The sequence below is a fragment of the Phyllobates terribilis genome, unplaced genomic scaffold (genome assembly GCF_046119375.1).
Source record: "Phyllobates terribilis strain yellow unplaced genomic scaffold, ASM4611937v1 Scaffold_11__3_contigs__length_659146591, whole genome shotgun sequence".
Lineage (NCBI taxonomy): Eukaryota > Metazoa > Chordata > Amphibia > Anura > Dendrobatidae > Phyllobates > Phyllobates terribilis.
In genome coordinates, this window is record NW_027362771.1 from 534,222,068 (window position 1) to 534,238,752 (window position 16,685).

Here is a 16,685-nt window from a genome sequence, read left to right on the forward strand (position 1 = left end):
TTCAGCAAGATGGCACATTTTATCGCTCTTCCTGCTCTTCCTAATGCTAAAACTCTTGCACAGGTGTTCATTGGGGAGATTGTGAGGCTTCACGGGGTACCCTCCGAGGTGGTGTCAGATCGGGGGTCTCAGTTTGTGTCCAAATTCTGGAAGGCGTTTTGTACACGGCGGGGGATGCATTTATCGTTCTCATCGGCTTTTCATCCTCAGACCAATGGTCAGACGGAACGTATGAACCAGAGCTTGGAGACATATCTCCGGTGTTTTGTGTCAGAGAACCAGGAGGACTGGGCTTCTTTCTTACCTCCTGGCAGAGTTTGCTCTTAATAATAGGTGGAGCGAGTCCACTGGTAAGTCCCCGTTTTTTGGGGCATATGGTTTTCACCCCCAGTTTTGTACTTTCAGTAGGGGGGGCTCTTCGGGGGTTCCTGAGGAGGAACGATTTTCCTCATCACTCGCTTCAGTATGGAGAGGGGTGCTGAAGAATCTGAATACTATGGGGAACCGATACAAACGTATGGCTGATAGGAGGAGAGTGTCTGGTCCGGACCTAAGTGTGAACGATCGGGTATGATTGTCTACCAGGAATATAAAACTTAAGGTTCCCTCCTGGAAACTGGGTCCCAGGTTCATCGGGCCGTACAGGATCAGTTCTATAATTAATCCGGTGGCATTCCGTCTTGACCTCCCCCCTACGTTTAAAATTCACAACGTGTTCCACAGATCGTTGCTTAAGAGGTATGTGGCGCCGGTGGTACCGTCACCTTTACCTCCCCCTCCAGTGGTGGTCAATGGTAACTTGGAGTTCCAGGTATCGAAGGTCATCGATTCACGCTTTAATCACCGGTCCCTTCAGTACCTGGTTCATTGGAAGGGGTATGGTCCTGAGGAGAGGATGTGGGTTCCTGCGTCGGATATTAACGCAGACCGATTAGTTCGGGCCTTCCACACGACTCACCCGGATAAACCTGGCCCTGAGGGTCCGGAGGCCCCTCGTAGAAGGGGGGGTACTGTCACGGGTGTGTTGCCACGAAGATCGTCACGATTACACAGCCTGACTTCTCGCATCTGAGTTTTTGGTGCTTTGTGTTTTTCGGCAGTGAGGGAGTTAACTCTCTCTCTCTCTCTGTGCTAGACGAGGTCCAGCCTCGCCCAGCTGCAATCAATGCTGCTGTAGTGGGACTCCTTCAAATGGCTGCCGGTCTGTTAGGGAAGTGTCGGTGAAAGCATTTCATGCAGACTAACAGAGCGGATCGTGGTATTTGGAGTTTCAGAGATAAGTGTATTCAGAGTGTTTTTTCCCTTCATCGCTTTATCATTTATCTCCTTTCCCATTGGTGTTCCCTCTGTAGTTGTGGTGTAGTTTTTGTATACAAGGTGGTTTTGGTTTTACCCTTGTACTGTCTCGTTCGTCTAAGTACTGAGTGTTGGCATATTATTACCTGTCCCCTTTTGTTGTGATCGGGGTCCTTCTCAGGACTAGATTACTTAGGTGCAGGGATCCTCAGGAGGTAGGGGTTACGCTGGCGGCCTGGACCTCTGTACCTTTAACAGTACCTCCAGGTAGAGGGATTAGTCAGGGCCCCAGCTTAGGGTCAGCTTAGGCCCCCTACCTCCAGTACACAGAGACAGCGTGACACTATGCCTCTGACCATAAAGGCTTGATTGTCGAGGTTCCAGCATTTGAGACCTCCACCATTCCTAGTGCCATTACCTTTCACCAGTCACCTGTTTTAAGGGGTCTCGTTGATTGTTAACTCTGGACCGTACACCAGAGCTCCCTCTAGTGGTGACAGCAGGAAACCAAAATGTTATCTTTATCAATGTCACAGGGGATTCAGAGATTCTAAACAAAACACCCTTTGACTGCTTATAGAGAAATAATCAGTACAACAATTTTATCAATTTTATTTGAATAAACAAAAATCAAAATTGGGTTCAAAATCTTTGACTTTTTTTGTGCATCCTCTCTCAGGATGGATTACATGAGCCAGGAAATAATGTCACTATTAACTGTGCGATTCTCAAATCATTAGAGTCCACCATCACTATAAAACAGGATTGGGCTTGTAATTTCATGGATTGTCTGGTTTATTTGTCCTAAAAATGGTTGCCATAATCCAGGTAATTCTTGAGTCCAGACCCAAGAAAAAAGAGAACAGCATAACTATCTGAGATAATTAACACAATAAAGGGATGAGTCCTTAAAGAGATTGTCCCCTTTCATAAAATTCTGGTGCCTGGGTGCAGTTTGTTATAAAACAAATAAACTGTGCTTTATTCATTCTCCCCAGGTCCAACTCTGAGTTTCCACTACTGGAGTCTAATATCGACTTCAGCACTGATTTCATGTCAACAGCTAATAACCGAGCGGCTCTGCCCATATAGATGGAGTCGCTGAGCTCACTGATTGGCTGCCTTGATGTCGAAGTGATATCAGGGCTGCAGCCAATATCTTACACCAGGACCAACGGCAGAGATTCATCATTAGACCCGGGAAGGGAAAGGAAGGTACAGTTTTTTTTTTTGTTTTTTTTTTATAACAAACTGCACTGGGATCGGGATTTTTGGAAAGGGGAAATCTCCTTTTAAGGGCCATTGATACTGAGGTTTCCTAGGAGCGCACATTTCCTGATAATCGTGCACTCTAAAGACGATCACCCGATAAGCGAGGAAAAATCTCATTCGTTGGGTGAGATAATCTTTTGGCTTGCACAAAAGATCATCGTTCTCAGCAGCACGTCATCCTGTACAAACAGGTCCTGCGCTGCCGAGGAGAATGGCAATCTATGTGCTCTGAACGATTTATTACAGATCTTTAGCGGGGTCTGCCTGTGTGAACAGGCTATTAAACAAGCACATTGCCGCTCGGCGGTCGATTAACGATGTGTAAATGGACCCTTCAGCTGGGTTTACATTAGCTGATTTTGCAGCTTTAATCGACCGACGATCTGTAAATATTTACTGATCGTCGGTCGTTTAATTGCCTGTTTACACTGGACGTCCCCGCTTCAGATGCACACTGAACAATGAACTTTCTCGGCAGCATGTTTATGATGTGCTGCCGAGAACATTTTTTTTTGTTTTGCTAATAAAAAATCATTTCCAACAGATGAACATTTTGCTAATTCGTCGGGTGATCAAGAACCTGTTTACACTGCTGTGTAAATGCACTTTTAGCGCAGCTGGGATATTAGTTATAGCCGCAGGACCACAGGATATCTGGGTTGTTCCAAATCCTCACATCTTCACGGTGTAATCCATAAGGTCTGGAAAGCCAAAACCATTCATATGGATAAGACGCACTGCCGGAGATATAATTGTTTCCATATCCTTGGAGTTGATCCTTTATCCCTTGTCCCTCACGCTCGTCTTCTTCATATAACCTCATTTCTATATATACTCGATTAATATCTGATCTCATTGCCACGGGCCTGTTCTCCACATTCATGGTGCTGATATACGGCTGCTGAGACATGATGGACTGAAATGTCGTATAGTTCAGTTTGTCTTCTCTGAGGAAGAGGAATGGTCCGGTATTGTTGTCTGCATTGATATTATTTTTCTTAAGTTCAGCATTTTCCTGTATAAAAATAAGCAAAATGGAGTTAGAGTTCTCACATATTGTACAGCTGACTATTAAGCAGATATGTTGACTATTTCAGGATGTTCTCCTGGAAAATGGGAGACCTTTCAGATTCCCGGTGGAGCTGACAGATTTCTCAGGTGCTACCAAATTTTGGCGTAGCGACAAAAGAAGCGTAGATACCTTGAAAACATTTTCCTAATGCAGGACATAAGGCTTCTTCTACTGCCAGATGTTGGTCCGATAAAAAAAATAAATTCTCCACTTTCTTCATTCTGAGAGCCGGTGAAAATTGGACCACAATTGGATGTCATCCGAGTGCAATCTGATTTTTTTCAAGGACTCGTAGACTTTTATTGCTGAATTTGATCAGACCCTGGGATCAAAAATCGGACATGTTTCCAATATTTTTCGCCAATCAATCAGTCCAAGGAAAAAATCAGATATGTGAATGGCCCCATAGAATATCACAGGTACAAGTGCAATCCCTGAAAAACATTGATAGCACCCATACTTGAATATGGGACATCTGAATGAGGTCTAATCCTAAGGACCATCAAACAAGAGCCTAAAATGTTTAGAAAAATAGCACAAACAAATCCCCTTGACAATTGTTTGTATAAGGATAGGTTGTTTAAACAATAAGAAAAAACAGCTTTTAGAGGACCTGTCACTTGCCACAAATGTACAGAAATTTTCTTACCTGGTGTAAATGCCACTGTTCTCCTGAATCCGGCATGTTTTTTCTTTTGTTCCTGCGCCTTTCCGTTCCTGAGATATGGCCTCATATTCCCTGTATGTAAATGTAGTCTTGTTCTCTAAGTGGGTGTGGTCCTCAAGAAGACGCCCATAGAGCACTGTTGACAACCACACCCACTTTGATGCATACAGGGAAGAAGAGGCCATATCTCAGGAACGGAGATGTGCAGGAACACAAGAAAAACAACGCCGGATTCAGGAGAACGGCGGCATTTACACAAGGTAAAAAAGAATTCATATTTGCAACAAGTGACAGGTCCTCTAACACAAACCCTTGGTTACTCTATATTATCAGATCACTGATTTATCTACTCTACTAAAAATGTGAAATGTGGAATCTGATTAGTTGCTATAGAAAATAACCTAGCTAATAAAACAGAGTTCATTATATTTTATATATACACTATGTTATATCGAGGGGTGGACTGGCCCACCAGAGAACCAGAGAATCCTCCGGTGGGCCCTGACTTTTCCTTCAGGAGAGTTCATAGAGCAAACTTTACTGCTGCTATGGGGCTATTGAGTGGGGGAAAAAGGTGGGCCCTCGGAATCAAATCCTCTGGTGGGCAAAATATTCTTCAGTCTGATACTGGACTTATATCTGATGCTGATATATCAGTGGCATGAGTGCCTTTGCTGGTATGACATGCTTTGCTCTCCTAGGCTCAATACTGCACCTTAACTAACCATAGAGAAACAGCAGTAAGGACTTACCTGTAGTCTCACATCAGTATTACTAGAGGACAGGTAGAGATTTGTGTTTTTCAGTCTTAAGGTAACTAGCACTCTGTTAGAAGTTCTATTCACTCGCATTGGAAGAAAGTGAGATATTTCAAAGATGGCTGCAAAATGTAAACATAAGAGGTAATACGTGTTATAATGCACAAGAGGACAAAAAACGCTATTACGGTTTAATGATAGTTGTTATAAAAAGCAAATATGTTAAACAAAAAGGCCATAATATAGAAAGAGAATGAGCATAGACCCTGCTGTAAGTAAGGAAATAAATAGTGATAGTACATGTAAATAACATAGGGGACTTAGTTAACACTGGTTTTGATCAAAAAAGAGTAAAAGCCATCTCACTGCACTTTAGGTTTACCCCAATTGGGACGGTCCTATCCTCTAGTTTTAAAAACTCACCAAGCGTCAGATGACTGTAAGCGGGTAAGAAGAAGTCGCCGAGTCCAGAAGAGTTAAATTGTATAGTAATGTTTTATTGTTATTTGTTTTATATACCGTATATACTCGAGTATAAACCGACTTTTTCAGCCCATTTTGTAGGCTGAAAAAGCCCCCCTTGGCTTATACTCAGGTATATACTCGAGTATATACATAGTCCGGTGGTGGATAGTGGGGAGGGGGTTGCGGCAGCGGAGGAGCGTGCACAGGCAGTAGCCGCTGCTGCAGCTACCACGTGTGCCCGCTGCTAAAGAGAAATGAATATTCACCCTTCTCCACGCCCATGGGAGTGGAGAGGGGTGAATATTCATTTCTTTAATAGCGTGCGCACAGTGTCAGCAGTGCCGCGGCTACCACTGCGACTCAGTGATCCTCTATGCCCTCTACTAAAGAGAATGCATATTCACCCTTCTCCACACCCATGGACATGGAGAAGAGTGAATATTCATTCTCTTTAGTAGCAGGCACACAAGATAGCTGAGCCTCAGCGGGAGCTGCGGCGCTGCTGACATTGTGCGCATGCCATTAAAAAACAGGGATATTCACTCTTCTCCACACACATAGTCCCGGCATGGAGAGGAGTGAATATCCACGCAGCTCACCTCAGAGTCTGTGGGTGCATGGCAGTGATGTGATGCGCTGCTCAGATGCGGAGGCGAGCTGCTGCTGGCAGAACAGGAGCAGCGCTGGTGCAGAGGGGAGGAAGGTGAGTATGAGTGTTTATTTTTTTTAATGCGGTGCAGTGATGGGGGGGCCATGCAAACCAGGATAGGGGGGGCCATACATACCATAATTGGGCTGAGGGGGCCATGCATACCATGATTGGGGATGAGGGGGCCATGCATGACAGGATTGGGGATGAGGGGGCCATACATACCAGGATTGGGGGATGAGGGTGCCATACATACCAGGATTGGGGGATGACGGATGCCATACATACCAGGATTGGAGATGAGGGATGCCATGCATACCAGGATTGGTGATGAGGGGGCCATGCATACCAGGATTGGGGATGAAGGGGCCATGCATACCAGGATTGGGGATGAGAGGGCTATGCATACCAGGATTGGGGATGAGGGGGCCATGCATGACAGGATTGGGGATGAGGGGGCCATGTATACCAGGATTGGGGATGAGGGGGCCATGCATACCAGGATTGGGGGTTGAGAGTGCCATACATACCAGGATTGGGGGATGACGGATGCCATACATACCAGGATTGGAGATGAGGGATGCCATGCATACCAGGATTGGTGATGAGGGGGCCATGCATACCAGGATTGGGGATGAGAGGGCTATGCATACCAGGATTGGTGATGAGTGGGCAATGCTTACCAAGATGGGGAAATTTACCAGTAGCTGCTGCATTTCCCACCCTAGGCTTATACTCGAGTCAATAATTTTTCCCAGTTTTTTGTGGTAAAATTAGGTGCTTCGGCTTATATTCGGGTCGGCTTATACTCGAATATGTACGGTAAATCTGCATTTTTATCCTCATGGCCGGTCTATGTCATGGTTTTCCTGCAGGTTTTACCTCAAGGCCATCCCCAGGAAGTGGTGGAAGGCTGTCCATAGGGGAACCAGTGGAAGGCATAGGGATACATTTAGCAGTAGTCAGGGTAAGATATAGTTAAGAGTTTGTGAACAGCCGACATATTGGAAGGGGTTAGATCAAGTAAAAAGGGGAAACACTTCCTGCTTCAGGAGTGAAGTTAGGAAGTCTCAGACAGTGACAGTAAGTGACAGGTTTAGTGGATGAAGCAGCGGCGAAGGGTCCTGCCAGTTCCAAGTGTCCAAAACAGTATGAGGACATATCTGAAGTTTCACGCAGTTTTCGGGCGGTCTTTGACCTAGGGCCCAGAAGAGGCATTGGACTCCATGGCTCTGTCATCCCTGAGAGGATAAGACCGGTCGGGTCACAGCAAGAGGGAAAGCTGGTGGGCCTCAGGGAAGCTGTAATGCTGGATAGAAAACCCCTGTTACCAACAGAAGCTGTTGAGGTGGAGGCAGTTCGGGCAGAATGGAGGTGTGGTGCCCTTGAGGGTTCGACCGCCACAGGGATGCTGCACTTCTCTAATGGAGTGTGGTGTTCCTCCTCTGAGGTAAGGACAGTGTGATAGTCGTGACCCAGCCTTTGCATCCAACACCACACTTCTCCAACAGAGGGAGCTAGTATGCACTAGGTGCTGCTCCCCTGGTTACCGGGAGACTGGGGAACCAAGAGTTAGGGGAACCAGTTAGTGGGTGAGGGTGGAGGACTTACAAGTTAGTTACACTTTAAATTTCATATTTAATAAAAAGCCATCTTTGATCTTGGTCCTTTGTCTAGCCTTTGCTAGTCTGTCGGCTGTCTCTGTGCTGTCAAAATACTGTGTGAAATGTGACCTCCCTCCCGGAGCGCAGATCCTGTGTGGGCCTGCACCGGCAAGGGACACAGCCCTCGTACCCTGGCCTTGGGACGAGAGGTAGGTTGTAGACCAGGAATGTCTCAACCCGGCTAAGGACCAGGATCAAGAAGGCCCGGAGCTTAAGAGTGTGGCTCCATAGCAAATGGATCCCAGGCAGGATGCAGACGGAGCGGAGTACGCCACCTGTCCTCGCCATGCTGATATATTCAGAGGGACTCCGGCTGCAAAAGGGGTACCTGCCCCCGACACCCGACCTTGCTACTCTACGTCCTGGACGGGAAAGCCCGGTAGGCCCAGAGGATCCCACCGGGTATCGGACAGAGCGGAGCTGCCACCCGTGCCCTTTTTCTGAGAGGAGCTCAGAGGGAGTCCCGGCCTATTTGCACACACACACGGACAGGAAAGGATTCGGTCTGTAGTTCAGGAACACTCTGGCGTAGGGTCCCGACTGAATGCTGGACTTACTCGGACGTTGTCGGACCCCCGTCTCTGGTGACCGCAGGACTCCGCGGGGAGCAGGGAGTCGCCTTCCTTCTGCCATCTCTAAAATGAGTAAAGCCTTCGAAGTTCACCCCTATGGCCTCTGGACTATTTATTCTGCGCTACACCGCACGACGCGGCGCCCGTCTCCCTCTACTACTACCCACATCATCCTGTTCCTCCGCCCTGAGGCCCTGCTCCGCCTGTGGGGAGTAGTAAGAACTTTGGCCGCCATAACACCAGGCCTCAGCGGACTGCAGCGGCGCTGGTGGCCCTTCACCAGGCACCACAGGTGGCGTAGTCGTTAAATCAGCCACTCAACCCGGATGAGCCCACAACATCTCTTTTGAATGTGACGGCCCTGAGCACGGGTTGGGTCCGGGCCACGGCTGCACCCCATCTCTCCATCACAGGACCCGACTCCGAGTCCTCCATCACTCTGGGTAAACTAAAAGGGCTCTTTCGAGTATGAGGCGTCACAGAGGCAAGGACTGATAGTGCACTGGGCACAGGGAACATCAACTGGAGGGGACTGTGTCTCATTCTGTATGCCGCAAACATATGTATCCGAATTGCACAGTAAAGCTGAACCTGTTTAATCGGACCTAAAGTCTTCTGTTATCACCAAGCCCTATACTCCCCTTCATAACCTCAATGTAGATGGGGGCAGAGCAGTGCCAGGAGCCGACTGGTCAGACTCCTGGCCATGGGAAGCTATATAAATGAAATGGCAAGTTCAGAAAATGAAGCCATACTTGGATTTGTACAAAGTACAACAAACTACAGCAAAACAAAAAAAAATTACCTGGAGCATATGTTTGTATAAGCGTATAAGAGCATGGTCACACTTTGCCCATTTAGCAGACAAAACCTAAGATAGAAGCAAAATGAGCATATACCCTGCTGTAAGTGTGTCACCCTGGCCTCGATGCCACAAATATAATAAAGCTGTGTCTGAGAGCAAGGGGGAGGTTCTCTAGTCAGGGGAACATTGGCATGCAATACCTCCTGTCTCAGGCCAGTAGGGGGAGCAGGCTGCCCCTATAAAAGCTGGAACTGGGGGCAGGGTTAGGGAGAACTGGACGACCTGTCTCAGGACTGAGAGGTGTCCCAGAGCAGAGAGAAACAGTTGTGTTGCAGCCTAAGAGGACGTGTGGCAGTAGGAGAGCCACGAGCCAGGGACAAGAGGTGAAGTACGCCTGTCCTGGCAGACAAAGGACCGAATTTACCAGACTTTGGTGTCTGAGGCTGTGAGGATTCCACGTCCTGCAGCAGATAACCAGTCCGCAGGGGACTGTATGTTCCTTGGCCTAAGAAGCTCGGAGGCTCCGCCACAGCAGAAGGGACCAGCAAAGCCGTACCAGGCCGAGAGTAGAAGGGACCCACGTTGCAAATCATACGGGCGAGAAGACACGGTGAGCTCGGGAACGTGGGCTATTACCCTATAAGGAGGAGATAGCCAGAAGGAGCGCAGAGAGCATGGTAGGCCTACACCCTCACCCTGACCAGGGCCAACTTCCCATTTGCTCTCAGACATCCAGGTCCCCTCTGTTCTAGTAAAGACCCTGGACTGCAACCTGTTGTCTGTGTGCTCCTTGCTCCTCCAGCACTAACGGTACTGGGACGCCCTACACCATCACCCCCATCTTCCATTATACTGCCTGGGGCTGCACTCTTCCCGTGGGGAATCACACTACCCCAGCAGCCTACATCATCAGCCGCAGCGGTCTGCCTGGCAGCGGCGGTTCGCACTGACCGCAATCCACGGGTGGCGTAGTCGGACATACCAACAGCGCATAGCAGACTACCACTGGTCTGACCACCCTGAGCCACGGGACCGGGGCGCCACTACTACTCCCAGCGTTGCCCTGAAGCCCGGTTCCGAGTGCCCCACGGCCCAGGGGGCGAGTCATAAGTAAATAGTAATAGTACATATGAATAACATAGAGTACTTAGTGAACACTGTATTTGAACAAAAAAAGCATAAAAGCCATCCCACCACGACAAGGTGTACCCCAATCGTCTGACATTAGGTGAGGTTTTAAAACTAGAGGATAGGACCGTCTCGACTGGGTACACCTTGTTGCGGTGTGATCACTTTTATGCTTTTTTGATCAAAAACAGTGTTCACTAAGCACCCTATGTCATTTATATGTACTATTACTATTTACTTTTTGAAGTCTATTTTATATTTGCTCACCCGTTTGTTTTTTTCCACTTTGTGGGTGGAGTTTAGTGATTCCAGATGTTTTCGCCCCATTCACCAAAAATTTGGCTCAACTCCAGTCCCACCCTGGTGTAGGTTTTTTTGCATCTTTTTTTTTTTTTGGATAAAACTTCCGTTTATTTCATCCGTTGAAAACATGGATACCCATGATTACAAAATACAGTGATTCTTGTGTGTTTCTGGCATAGCTGCCCTTCTATTTTATGACTAAGGGCAGTTTAGCCCAAAACATGCAAGAATCACTCTGCTTTTTTTTTCTTTAAAATTCTTTTTATTAGAAGATTTTTACAGTATAAGGAACACGGGGTCAGGAAAGGGATGACGGGAAAGGAAAGGCAACCAAATAAAGGAAAAGAGAAAATGGGGTAGGGAGGAAGAGGAGAGAAGAGGAGATAGAAATTTTTGCATCTTTTTGAAACGTCACATTTTCTTTGCGACTTTTGAAGAAGATGCAAATTTTGCTCGAAAAGTCGCAAAGTTGGTTAATGACAGGAAAGAAGTTCCTTTTATACTTTGCACCAAATTCATGAAGCACGTGCACCATTTTGATGAACATCAGTGAATACATCAAGAAAAAAAAGAAAAGTGACTTTAAAAAAACTGAAAAGATGAATCGGGGACAGAGTTTAGGATTTGGGGGTGATCATGACTAGAGCTCTACCCCTACGACTTAGGGCAATGATGAACAGGCTGCTGGGTACGCATGCATTCACATCAGCCTGTCAGTCACTACGGGAAAGGGCAGTGGGAGCAATTTTCTTGCTAATAAACTCTACTATATGTCTGTTATGTTTTTGTCACATCATACAAGACGCTTGTATTTGTAGTTCCATTTTCATTCACAGATAACTTACCCTTGTTTTTAACATTTGCACCTTGTAATGACTTTGCAAGGAGTTTTCTCAAAGTGTTATCATACACCAGAAACTTTCCTCCTTTGTCCTGAATGCTCGCATTCATATTGTCAACTCTATGATATTGCTCTTCAAGCGATTCTTTTCCTTGGAATGACAGCAAGGATAAAGCACAAGAAAGATAAAACATTCTGAAAGACAACACTAAAATATAATCAGATGAATATGGTGGCTTTTTTGCTATGCAAATGCTACGAGGTCCTTTTAAAGGGAGTTTATTAATAAAAAATGAGCTATTATTTAGTTCAAGTTTTTGTTTTAAATATGTGTTAAATATATATTTTTAATTTGTTGGCAGTTTTTTTTCCATATCACACTGTATTAAAAATAAAAAATAAAAATCTTGCAATTTTCACACTGGCCACTGGGGCTTTTTTAGAGTCATACTTTGTTGTTTCAGGAAACAACACATGTACATAGCCACAATGGTCAGACTCCGACCGTATCTTTTATATTCACGCATTAAATGAGCGTGTGCAAAGGTCATTGTGGAGGGAGGGGGGGTAAACTGTGACATTGCCTCTTGTGATTGGTGGATCCTATGTTGTCCGCTGTGTATAGAGGTGTATGGCAGTATGGAGCCCGCTGAAAACTTTTCATGAGAGTAGAGGAAGTATGAGTTTAAAAAGTCCAGTGCTAGTTGGAAAATTGCAAGATTGTTAATTTTGTTCTCTTAATAAAGATTGGGCTATGAAAAAAAATTGCCCTTTTTTTAATACATGTAACGCAAAAAAATGATTTCAACAATAGGTCAATTTCTGAAAATAGCTACCCTTTAACCCCTTAATGCCCCATGACATAACATTAGGGACTTTGGAGTAGACAGAGAGCAGATGCGGGCTATATTACACAGCTGACATCTGTCTCTAACAGTGATCGGCGGTCCCGCCAATCACTGCTGTTACCCTCTTAAGTGCCGCAATCCATGTCGTTTGGACATGAGTTTTTTGCGTTCATCAGCTCCCCTGCAACTTGATAGCAGGGAGCCAATGGGTTTCTTTGATAACCAGGGGCCAGCTGAACGCCCCCGTGCCTGTCATGTAATCAATTCTGGGCATCATAGAAGACTGTAATTTTCACTATATACAGCAATATTGCAGTATTGCCATGTATAGTACAGGTTCAAGTCCCCTAATGGGACTAAGAAATAACATAAAAAAATATAGTATTTAAAAAAAATAAAAAATACTGTATATAAAAACTCAAATTATGTCCAATTTCCCCAGTGAATAATAAAGAAGTTTTAAAAATAAAAATACACACATGTGGTATTGCTGCATCCAGAAAAGTCTGCTCTATCAAAATATAAAATTAATTAAGCTGTCCGGTAAAATCCGTAACAATAAAAAAAATGAAACCATAATTGCTTTTTTTCGGTTGCCGCAATAAAGGTAAAAAATGCAATCAGAAGCGATCAAAGCATAGTATGTACCAAAAATGTTTATAAATAAAAGCAGCAGCCCGCCACGCAAAAAGCAGTCCCCCACGGAAGTCTATTGATGGTAATATAAAATAGTTGTGAGTCTTGAAAAACAGCCTCATGAACCAATTATTAGATTTGTTCCTATGTGATATTTCCATAATTGTTCTGACTTGGAGAATCTTGTTTCCAGGTCATTTTTTTACTATACAATGAATTTCGTAAAAATAAACTCAAAAAACAATGACAAAATTGTGTTTTTTTTTACCATTTCACCGCACTTGGAATATTTTGCCATCTTCCCTTCCTCTATATGGTAAAGTGAATGGTATCATTCGAAGCTACAGCTTGTCCCCAAAAAAACAAGCCTTAAAGTGTGTATGTTAGTGCAAAAATTAAAAAGCTATGGCTATTTAAAAAGGGAGAAGAAAAAATAAAAACGCAAAAATGAAAATTGATCTGAGGAGGGAAGGGGTTTAGGAACCTTATTTTCACCCCAGGGCAATTGTCTTTTTTTTTTCCTCCCCTTTTTCCAAGAGCTATAACTTTTTTATTTTTCCTCAATATAGCCGTATTAGGACTTGTTTTTTTGCAGGATGAATTGTACTTTTGAATGACACCATTTATTTTATCATATAATGTACTTGAAAATAAGAAAAAAGTTCCAAATGTGAAATTGCAAAAAAAGTGCAATTCCACAATTTTGAGGTTTTTTTTTTCTTTACGATGTTCATTATATGGTAAAACAGACCTGGAAATATGATTCCCCAGGTCAGTACCAGAAAAAAATTCTGAAATTTGTAAGAAATTTTTCTTTGCTTTTGTCGCCATTTTCTGATATCTGTAGTGTGTTCATTTTTACATGATCTGGGGCTGTGTGGGAGCCTATTTTTTGCGCCCAGAGCTGATGTTTGTACTGCTACCATTTTGGGGTAGATACGATGTTTTGATCTCTTCTCATTGCATTTTATTGCAATTTTTGCAGCACCAAAAAACTGTAATTTTGGATCGGACATTTCTGAACGCAGCGATAGCAAATATGTGTTGTTTTTTTTTATTGTTTTATTTTCAACGGGGCAAAAGAGGGGTAATTTCACGATCTCCTATGAATGCCGGCCACGGGCTGGAGTTCACAGGAGTATCGGAATGAAGGGCATGGGAGTCTTCAGCAGACCCTCGGCTGTCATAACAACCCATCGGCGCCCCACGATCGCATCAAAGGCACACCGATGGGAGCGTGGAATGACGTGCACCGCTGTCGGCACGTGTTAAATGCTGGTGTCAGAGATTGACAGTGGGATTTAGCAGGCTAACAGCAGCAGGCAGTGCTCAGCTCCACCCGCGGCTGTTAAAGGCACATGATGGCTGATTAAATCAGCCATCAAGTGTGGGGAAAGATGTGGGCTCAGCATGTGAGCCCGCATAATATGTCTGGATGAGGAGGTATTGACGCATCGCTTGAGCCTGTGGTATATTTACAGCCATCTGTAAAAAAACCTTTAAATCTTTTCTCCATACTGGGGGATTTGTTGGAAAAAAACCTATTGGAGAATCCTTTTCATTAATTTAGACCCCAGAGCCCTAAATAAATTCAGACCCGAGAACGGTCTCCTTAATTAATTCAGCGTGACCCCTACATTAATTCTGATCCCTAAATAAATTCAGCCCTTACACCAGACCTGTAAATTAGTACAGACCCTAGTCAAGACTAACAAAATAATGCAGATCCCAGGCTGGTGTCCTCGTTTTAGATCCAAGATCAAACACTAATTTCAGACACTAAACTCAATCAGTTATCCTCCATGCTACCGGGCCAATGTTTACTTTCAGGCACCTCTACACTAGATCAGGGGGCTGTGTGCTACATCCTCATCGGGTCAGCATCACCATCAGTACCTAATGCGAAAGTGCTTGAACTTGAAGAGGAGCTTGAGATCGAATAAGGTATTAACACAATGTTTCTAAGCTGTAGCTCAATGAAAGATTAAATCATGGGTACTTTGGGCCGGTGGGCATTGAGATGCCCATAGCACTCACATTATAATCCATTACTGGCGGCTATGCTGTATAGGTTCCTTTAGCACATTCTAGGCACCAGTATTATTACTAGAACATAGTAGAAGGGCCCGGTTACCCATAGGATAGGGGGTAACTTCCTGATTGCTTGGGGTCTGGCCACTGGGATGCCATCAATCCTGAGAACCATGGCCCTGAAAAGTCTCCATTTATTCTCCATGGGATCGCCAGAGATAGCCAAGTGCAGTGTTCACCTGGTCTTTATCCCTCCCATTAAGAATGTAAAGAGCTCATGATCAACCATCAGTCCATTCACATGGAGCTTTTCAAAACCCAGGTTCTTAGGATCAATGGGGTTCTTAGAGGTCGGACCCCCAGCGATCGGGAAGATATCCCCTATTCTATGGATACGAGACGACTTCCGAACTTAGTACAAACCCATTAAAGAAGTTGTCGCACAACATTTCGAGCCAAATCTGCCTACTTACACCATATCCCTGACAGATTAGCTGTCACTCATTGGTCAGAATTTTTAACAATTTAAGAACGGGACTTCTGTAATTTCGAAAAATTATAATTCCAAGAAAAGGCTTTTCATCGGTAAGAAAAATACCTTTGCTGCCTGTATAATATTTTGCAGTCAGTATAAGGATGATCTATATTTTATTGCATTCTAGATTGTGATAAACTAGTTATTACTTTACCTCCTATACCAAATATGCCTGTTGAACCTCCTGAGTCTTTTAATCTCCAATATCTAACGATTGGAGTTTCTGGATGAGGTCCCATGATTTCTCGGAGTAATAGATAAGGGGGAGTCGGATGTGTTATGATTAGAAGATCTTTTCTGATAAATCTGTCGAGGGCATTGCTGTAATGATGGAAGAAGGTCATGGCGCCGTACACAGAACCTGAGGAACAAGGAACACAAGTAGTGTCAGAGTCAACAAAGAAATCGGTGCAGCACAGTGGCTCAGTGGTTAGCACTGTAGCCTTGCAACACTGGGGACCTGGATTCAAATCCCACCAAAGACAACATCTTCAAGGAGTCAGTAGGTTCTCCCCGTGTTTGCGTGGGCTTCCTCCCTTTGGAGTCTCTGCTTTCCTCCCACACTCCAAAGACATACTGATAGGGAATTCTGATTCTGAGCCTCAATGGGGACGGTGATGATGATGTTGGAATAACGCTGTGGAATTAATGGCGCTATATATGTGAGTAAAACAAATAAGTTAGTCATCTTTGGAGAGATATTTAGACTTGATTACACAAAAGGTGGCGAACTGTAGCAATGCCCAAACTATATTATGCAGTATACAATACTGCTATATCGAGGCCAAAATATTTGTACAGAACAGTTCTGAAATAATAGAACCATACAATGGCAAAATAACACTGCTATATAAAAAGGGGAAAAAGGAGAGACCTCCTGGAAGGTTTGGACTATGTTTTAAGCACAGTGTCCAAACTATATTGTTAAAATAATACCACCATACAGTGCCTAGATATACCTTACATAAATAATCCAAATTTTATTAATTGTCTACTAATAATGCTCCCAAAAATGCACAATTAATGATAATATACTTTCCCCACCTTCTAGCTTTCATGGACAGGACAGTCATCTTAGCATTGTGGCCACACAGTTATGACATTTTATTCAGGGCAGTTCTGTACGCTCCATGGTTTCTGTTT

The 16,685-nt window shown here is 44.5% G+C and overlaps 1 protein-coding gene across 2 annotated transcripts in view; it reads right to left on the reverse strand.

Annotated features, from left to right (window-relative positions):
* Positions 1–1,939: 1,939 nt before the first annotated feature.
* The window catches only part of LOC141165293 (uncharacterized), a 46,275-nt gene continuing 31,529 nt past the window's right edge, over positions 1,940–16,685 (reverse strand). Inside the window, exons 2-5 of one of the 2 annotated variants that reach the window (XM_073650886.1) lie at positions 15,697–15,903; positions 11,497–11,643; positions 5,060–5,187; positions 1,940–3,583 (exon numbers count right to left, since the gene is read on the reverse strand). In XM_073650886.1, coding sequence (XP_073506987.1) covers positions 3,194–3,583; positions 5,060–5,187; positions 11,497–11,643; positions 15,697–15,886 — 855 coding nt within the window. In that variant the 5' untranslated portion in view covers positions 15,887–15,903 and the 3' untranslated portion in view covers positions 1,940–3,193. The remainder of the gene's footprint in view (positions 3,584–5,059; positions 5,188–11,496; positions 11,644–15,696; positions 15,904–16,685) is intronic. The other variant, XM_073650887.1, reaches the window with a different exon arrangement.